At 37.6% G+C, this 8,451-nt stretch overlaps 1 protein-coding gene across 1 annotated transcript; it reads right to left on the reverse strand.

Moving 5' to 3' along the window:
- Window positions 1-676: 676 nt before the first annotated feature.
- C12H9orf57 (chromosome 12 C9orf57 homolog) lies at window positions 677-5,437 on the reverse strand. Its single transcript, XM_016206664.2, has 3 exons — window positions 5,386-5,437; window positions 3,345-3,467; window positions 677-801 (listed from the first exon to the last, which is right to left on the reverse strand). Exons 1-3 carry the CDS (start codon window positions 5,435-5,437, stop codon window positions 677-679), a joined length of 300 nt encoding a protein of 99 aa, XP_016062150.2.
- Between the last annotated feature and the right edge of the window lie 3,014 nt (window positions 5,438-8,451).

Below are 8,451 nucleotides of genomic sequence, written 5' to 3' on the forward strand. Positions count from 1 at the left end.
TTAATCTGCAGAAATTAGACAAGCCAGCGAATTTAGGCGTGGCTAAGGTATGGAAATCCAGAATTTGGACAAATCCTGATGCAAATGGGAGAAATAAGTATCAGATTTTGCACCTGCTTGAGCCCCCTGCCATTTGGGGTCATAGTTCTCTCAGGCCTAGTTTGCTGATTTATGACTTATTTTTCCTACGGTATTTGTTAAATCAGTTCCTTCCATACCATAAATTCCCCCAAAGAGCAAGGCAATTTCCTTTGGAAACCAAATGAACATTCCCAGGTCATTTGGTATCTTGCTACGCAGTTCACTTGTAACTATATTACGGACTATGGAAATAATTAGGAGAATTAGTAAACTAGAGACGATGTACATAATTTGACTCAGGGAATCACTCACGTTTTTAATTCTTTGTAGTCCTAAATTCTTCGGAAAGAGAATTAAGCAAAAAGAGGGGAGGAGAGAGATGGTGTTGGAAAGGATGTTTCTGAGACTAGTTGGAGTTGGTGGGGGAAGAAGCTGGGCACCTCGAAAGACAAAATTGGTTTCAGACCATAACTCCCTACAACCTGCAAAGGTCTGAGGTTCTTCGCAGAGGGCTGATGGATGGTAGCTGTCGTCTTGTGATGACCAGGTCAGACTCTGAGATTGACCCATCAGCCAGTGGAGAAGGGCCGCTGGCTCAGAAATTGCACAACGGACGACGGCAGCAGTGAGTAGAAATAACTTCATAATTTTTCACAATTCTCTTGAAGCAATCCAATTTGGACTCTGAGCAGCTTTTAACTGAAAACCAGCGAATTCCACCTGAGGGAAACAAAGAGGCAGAGGCAGAGAATTTCTTACGAGGTACAACCCACCTGACCTCAGAAAACAGATGAAGAACACACACACAACAATAACAAACACAAAGCAAAAACCGAGGTTTATCACAATACAGTCATCTTGCCTTTAAGAACTCCCACCTAAAAGCATTCTAGTTGGGTACATTGCAATTCGAAAGCATTGAAACTGTAAAACAGAATAGCTTTCAAACTTAGAAGATAAAAGCCATGCAATTGCCATCGACTGTGTAGAATTGTTGAATTGTTAGCTGTTTGGAAGCTTCCTCATGTCATCCCCCAGTTTAACCCAGGTCATGCATTACTCAAAGGCCTGAATCTTCAGAAGGATCATTTCGATATATGTATCCCAAAAATGAGGTGTGTCCTTGACCTCACTTAATTTCCCCCTTATTATAGAAGTAATGCATGCTCACTGCAAAAAAATGTGAAAAATACACAAAAGTGCCAAGTAAGTGTCAGTAGTATCCTGTACCTTAGCACCCCGTTTCAGATGAGAGAACGCAGAAGGGCAATTCCACCAAAGACGGCAGAAGGTGCGATGGTTGGAAACTTGAGCAAACAGTAGCCTCTCAACTAGGGGTGGTTTTGCTCCCCCACCCACAGGACAGAGGTAGTTTTGTCGTTTCAGCTTGAAGATGTTACTGGCATGTAGTGGGCAGAGGCCAGGGTGTGCTAAATACGCTCCCTACAATACACAAGAGAGCCCTGCATATCAAAGAATTATCCTGCCAGTGTCAACAGTATCAAAGATGAGAAACCCTATTGGTAAAACCGTCCAAAGGGTGAATGCCAGCTCTATTTGTTTCACATCGTTGTGACATGGCAACATTTCCAAGTTAGGAAACCTCACAACGTTGTAATCATTAGGTCCTTGACCCACTCAGAACTGTTATCAATATTGTGCTATGAAAGCCTCCAGGTTCTTACGTACAGAGTCCTTTAAGACTTGTTTTGAGGTCAAGCTTACGAGATGACTGTTTGTCCACACTCAGGAAGGGAGGGGGCTCCAGGGAGCCTGGGCACCTTTCTCCCTCAAGAGGAAGGGGCCCTGACTGGCAAAGGTGCCAGTCACAGGGAACTCGGAGTGCAGAGAAGGGACCTCGGCTGGACAGGTTGAGAAATCCTCAAGAAATCTTCTTAATCCCCAAACTCCAGCAGATATGACCCCCAAACTCTATTCCTTTCTCCCAACTTTGATCTCTTCTAATTTTTATTCTTTTTCCCCAATTCCATGGAGAGATTTAGTTTTGCTTTGTGGAGATGTCTATTCATAAGTGGCCTACTATACATACTGTTTTGCGACTTTTATCCTTCTCAACAATGTTTTAGAGATTTTCCTGTGTTAACAAAGGGATCTAGTTCAATCTAAGTGTTGCCTAGTATTTCATGGTGTGGATGTGTCATAGTTTTAATAACACCTATAGGCAGACATGTAGGTTATTCCCATTACTTTACTATTAAATATAAATTTGCAGTGATAACCTTAATACATGCCTTTTGGTGTTACGTGTAACTATTTCTCTGAAGTAGATAACAAGAAATAAAAACAAGTTTGTGCTCATTTAAAATTTTAAGGAGGTTACCTGAAATGTTAAACCAATCTAAACTGTCATTGGAAATGTATGAGTTCCTATTTCCCCACACTGTCACTACAACTTGATATTATAAAACTTTTATAATTTTTACCAGTCTCATAAAGAAAGATATTATTTCTGTAACTTGCATTTCTTTGCTATTCACTGATGAGTTGTGCAGATTTTTATGTTTTCAGGTCAGGTCGCTTATATTCCCCCCTTGGAAAATTGCCTTTAAATTTCCCTTAACAAGTTAAATAATTTTTTTTTTTCCTGATTGTTGGTATTTAAAAAAAAATTTTTTTTGAACTTCTTTATTCTGGTTAGATAGTAATATTATTTTCTGTTACTTATATCTCAAATACTTTCATCCAGTTTATTCCTTACCTTTTCAATTTTAAATATTGATATATTCAAATTTATCTACCATTTTGTGTACTTTTGTCTTTTGGATGTTAAGGAAGCCTCCTCTCTTTCAAGCTTAAAATATGTTCTCCAGTAGTTTCTTCTAACGTTTTCTCCATTTGGGTTTTTACCTTTAGCTCTGTACTGTACACAGACGAGGCTGGCTTCCTGGGCCTGCAGCCTGCGCAGTTGCATAGCGCTGTGCTTAGAAGGGCCAGCAAATTACGGGTTAATTGTTTGTGAGGATGGGGTGATGTGAGCGAGCAGTGTATAGATTCACTGAGGATGTGCACTCAGAAGTCAAAGTACTTGCATTTGAATCGTGGCTCCAACATTCATTAGCTGTGTAACATTGTGCAAATTTTTAAATCTATTTCTCAGATTTCTCATGTTTAAAAAATGGGGATAGTGACAAGATCCAGCTTATATCATTGTATTGTTTCCTTGGTGTAATATAATTCAGGTAAATGCTCAGCGAATGTGCTCATTTTAAATAAGTGGGGTTTTTTTAGGTGTCAAGACTTACGTTTACTGTGGACCTCTTTAAAACAGTACTGATCAGGTTTTGCTGTGCAGGTTCCAAAGTCTAAAAGACATCCATGGAAGGGGATTGAAAGGTTGCATGACCTGCAAACCAGACCTCCAACATCTCCAAACACAGGAAAGAAAATACACGGGGAAAATAGAGACGAAGACCAGAGAGAGGGGGGAAAAGGGGGTGGGGGGAGAAAGAGAGATCCAAAAATAAAGCAGTGATTTTCAACTTTAAAAAGTAAGCAATATTTTAAAATTTTGATTTTACATATGTTACACCCATGAATTGGAAGTACTCTGAGCTGATACTAATTAAAAATGAGGCCAGGTGGTCTAAATAACTTAGTTGGTTAAAATCTATTCAGTTCCTCAGTGCCTAATTAAGTTCATTCAAAGTTATTTAGCCAGGAAAATTAATTTGAGCCATATAGCCACTATGAGACCTTCCTTCCAATGTCTAAAGCAGCACATTATACATGGTAAGTTCTCTGTGAATATTTATTGCTTGATTCATGTTTATATATCGATTATCTTCCATTCTCAAATGCAGTGGTTAAAAAATGTTATTCATTTTGGTTATGTAGAAATAGCCCTGAAATTCTTAAGCGTGGTCAACATTTTCATTTCCAAAAGGATGGAAAATATCATCTAGAAGATCTGTTTCCAAATTTGACTTTGAATTAGATTTACTTAAGCAGTTAAAATAAGCACAGATTCCCAGAGGAAAGCCCTTGGCCCCAGAGGAGGTGGGGCCTGGGAATCTGTATTTTAGACTTGCAGGAACAGCAGAAGTCATGTGATTTAGATATAGATATCAGGACCAGGCTTTGAGAACCACTGGTTCTACTGAATTCAGGAATCTCTGTTATGACAACTCCTGCAGGCAGTCTTGGCAAGTGATGGAGAGCTCATCACAATTAAAACCAGTTCAGATTATTAAAAGATTCTTCTGAAATTCAGCGGAAATTTGTCTTAGTGTTTGTAGTTCCCGTTTCTTAATATATGAAGACCATTGCCATGTCACTCCTATCCCTTGATAACTTCAAAGAAGAGTGTACTAGACATTTTGTGCAATGCCATTTATATGTCATGTTGGGGTTAGAAGAGATTGGTTTTAATAGAAGAGTCTGGCTGATGAGGCTAATTAACCTCTGGACTCTTCTACCCAGTGTCAACCTCAACTAAAGACATTTTGGAAACTTCACATTGGTTTTCTCACTAAGCATGACAGACAAACTTTCAATCCATAATCAAGCATCAATCAACAAATACCTTTTAGGAACTAAACTTATGCCGATTGATAAGCCATTTACATGCATTAGTCTAATTATTTCCCATAATAAACCTTTCCAGCAGGTGTTGTAGTTGCCACATTTCACATAAAAGAAAACGGATGCCTCAAGATTTTAAGCAGTTTGCCCGAGTGGCAGAGACAGTTTAAAAAGGTCAGTTGGAATCCCAAACCCTTGTTCTTAGTAACCACACCAGGTCACAGGAGCTACGGCGCCTTCTGACGTCCCTGTCTTCTTTCTCTCCCTCTCAGGTGGCCCCTCCTTTCTCTGATTCCACACCCGATATCCACAACCTTCTCCTTCAAACCTCGCCTCTCACATTCTTTACTTTGACCCAAGAAGATGCCTTAACTTGCAGGCCTTTGTGCTGATTGTAATTTTTTCATTGCCTGAATATTGATACCTATGTTCTCAAATCCCATTCACTTCCTGTTAGTCTCTTTTTGTCTTAAAATGTATTATTGGTTTTTAGCACACGATATATTTTGATTTAACAATTAAATTTAATGCTTTAGATTTATATGTAAAATAAATAATTTCTTTACATGATTAATTCTGAAGTATGCTATTCTATTTTATAATTTTACTTGTTAGCTCATATTATATTATATAAGTGCTTACTCGGGCCTTGTTGGAAGCACCTTAGTTACCTTGGTTAAGATACACACCACTTATATTGTAATTCTGCAATTTCTTAGATAATTTTCCCTTGCTTTGATTTATGCTTCCTTAATGACTTACCACCTAAGAGGCAGAATAAGACAAAAACACCACTGAAGGCAATCCTTCTCATTCTTAGTTTTCTAGATGGAAAAGAAGATGGGAGGAAAGATAAGTCCTGCCGTTAAATCTTTCCTGGGGAAATAATGAAGTTACATATTTATTTTAGCTATTATAAAAAAGGGAAATGACTGGCTAAGTTTCATTTATTTCATTAATAAAGTATAAATAAATTTATTCTGTGAAGGAAGAAAAATAATGTACCTGCTCAGCGGTTGAGCATCGACCTAGGATCCAGGAGATCGTGGTTCGATTCCCGGTCAGGGCACATGCCCGGGTTGCGGGCTTGATCCCCAGTAGGGGGCGTGCGGGAGGCAGCCAACCAATGACGACTCTCTCATCATTGATGTTTTTATCTCTCTCTCTCCTTTCCTCTCTCTGAAATCAATAAAGATATATTTTTAAAAATGCACCATGAAACCTCTCCTCATTCCAAAGAACATTTTAAGTTTAAGTGTCTTCTCATTATCAAGCATCATTCCCTCCCTTGTTTTCCTGAATGGCAATTATTTAATGCAAAAATATGAAGTGAGATAGATGATGTTTCTAGATTGATATCATGGTAAAAATCCTTTTAACTATTAGCCCAAAGGAAAATATTTATTTATGCTTCTTTATAAACTAATGCTTCTGGAAACCCTGGTACACTGCTGGTGGAAATGCAGACTGGTGCAGCCACTGTGGAAAACAGTATGGAGTTTTTTCAAGAAATTAAAAATGCAACTGCCTTTTGACCCATTGATCCCACTTCCAGGAATATATCCTAAGAATCTTGAAACACTAATCAGAAAGAATACATGCACCCCTACGTTCACAGCAGTGCAATTTACAATAGCTAAGATCTGGAAACAGCCCAAGTGCCCCTCAGTAGATGAGTGGATAAAAAAGCTGTGGCACATTTACATCTTGGAATACTACGCAGCTGTAAAGAAGAAGAATCTTGTACCCTTTGGGACAGTATGGAAGGACCTGGAGAGTATTACGCTAAGTGAAATAAGCCAGGGAGAGAAAGACAATCATCACATGATCTCACTTATATGCGGAATCTAAAGAACATAATAAACTGATGAACAAAATAGATTCAGTGACATAGAAACATGGAACAGGCTGACGAATCTCGGAAGGAAGGTGGGGGCGGGTGGGTGGGTGGGGAGAGATTAACAAAAGGATTTATATGCATATACGCACAACCCATGGACACAGACAATAGTGTGGTGAAGGCCTGGGGCAGGGAGTGGGTGCAGGGTGGCAGGGGTCAATGGGGAAAAAGGGAACATCCGTAACACTTCCAGCAATGAAGATAAATTAAAAAACAAAACAAAAAACCTCTTAAAAAAAAATAAACTAATGCTTTCATAGCAAATGATCATATTTATGAGGAAAACTATTATATGACAGTTAATAATGGTTAATACTTATTAAAATGAAGAGAAACACATTCTCAGATTAACTAAAATATAACATTTCAGTTGTTCATGACTTACCTACCTGAGGTATTGTGGTAATTTTCTAGGTCTGAAGTTATTTAAAGGATAGCAACAAATAAAATTTGTGATGTAATGACGTCCGTTATAACTGAAACCAGCAAGGCAAGTCTTTGATCCACCAGATTCCAAACCGTTTAAACAGTGAAAATTGCCCAAGTAAACAGGAAATCTTTTCATTTGAACACTCTGATCTATATAGAACTTCATTGCCTTACTCATAAAATTAATGTAATAAGACTAAGTCAGTCAAAAGTTAAACTGATTAACTGTAAATTTGGTTAAAGATTTCTGTATTTGCTATGCTACAGATTAATTAGTTCACATGTACATAGTCATGTGGGTATACTATCTGTCCATTGTGTAAGGTACTTGGTCTTGATTATGAAAAATATATGTTTACAGCAGATATTGGTACATTCAGAAAGCAATATGATTTTTTAAATAATATTTATTTCTAAATTAATATATAGTTTCAATTAATACATTCTTCTTGAAGTAAATTAAAATACTAAGAACATTAAAATGTTCCAATTTGACCACGTTTCCACCAAACCCAGTGTCTTTCCAAATGTAACCACATTGTCAAAATAATGAGCATCCTTTTTATTCTGTGCATTTTTATAATATACTTGTAACTTGGAAATATGCATAATATTGCTTTTTTGTTTAGCAAAAATAGTATTATACTCTACATATTAATTCTCCCTTTGTTTAAAACTATGTTGAAAATCTTTCTATGTCTGTCTTTAACAGTAATTCATTATTTTTATTGCTAAGTAATATTTTTGGTATGGATTATACCATTGTGGTTTTGATTTGCATTTCTTTGATGATTAATGATGTAGAGCATCTTTCATGTACCTGTTGGCCATCTGTATGTGTTTTTGGAAAAATGTCTGTTCAGATCTTTTGCCCTTTATTTTTAAAAAATATGTTTTTGTTGATTTCAGAGAGAGGAAGGGAGAGAGGGAGAGAGAGAGAGAGAGAAACATCAATGATGAGAAAGTCATTGATCGGCTGCCTCCTGCACGCTGCCCACTGGGGATTGAGCCTGCAACCCGGGCATGTGCCCTGACTGGGAATCGAACCACGACCTCCTATAGGTTGATGCTCAAACGCTGAGCCACGCTGGCCAGGCTCTTTTGCCCATTTTTAAATCAGATTTTTTTGTTGTTTTGCTACTGAGTTGTCTGAGCTTTTTTGTGTATTAACTCTTTATTAGATATACAATTTGTAAATATTTTCTCCATTCGATAGGTTGTCGATTTTTGTTGAGGGTTTCTTTTATGTACAGAAGCTTTTTAGTTTGATATAGTCCCACTGTTTACTTTGGCTTCTGTTGCTTTTGCTTTTGGTGTCAGATTTAAAAAAATTATTGCCAAGACTATGTCAAGGAGTTTACTACCTATGTTTCTTCTAGGAGTTTTATGATTTCAGGTCCTACGTTTATGTCTTTAATCTTGTTTGGAGTAATTTTTGTGTATGGTGTAAAATTGTAGTCCAGTTTCATTCTTTTCCATGTGGCTGTTCAATTTTCCCA

This window comes from Miniopterus natalensis, chromosome 12 (genome assembly GCF_054644295.1).
Source record: "Miniopterus natalensis isolate mMinNat1 chromosome 12, mMinNat1.hap1, whole genome shotgun sequence".
NCBI classification, from domain to species: Eukaryota; Metazoa; Chordata; class Mammalia; order Chiroptera; family Miniopteridae; genus Miniopterus; species Miniopterus natalensis.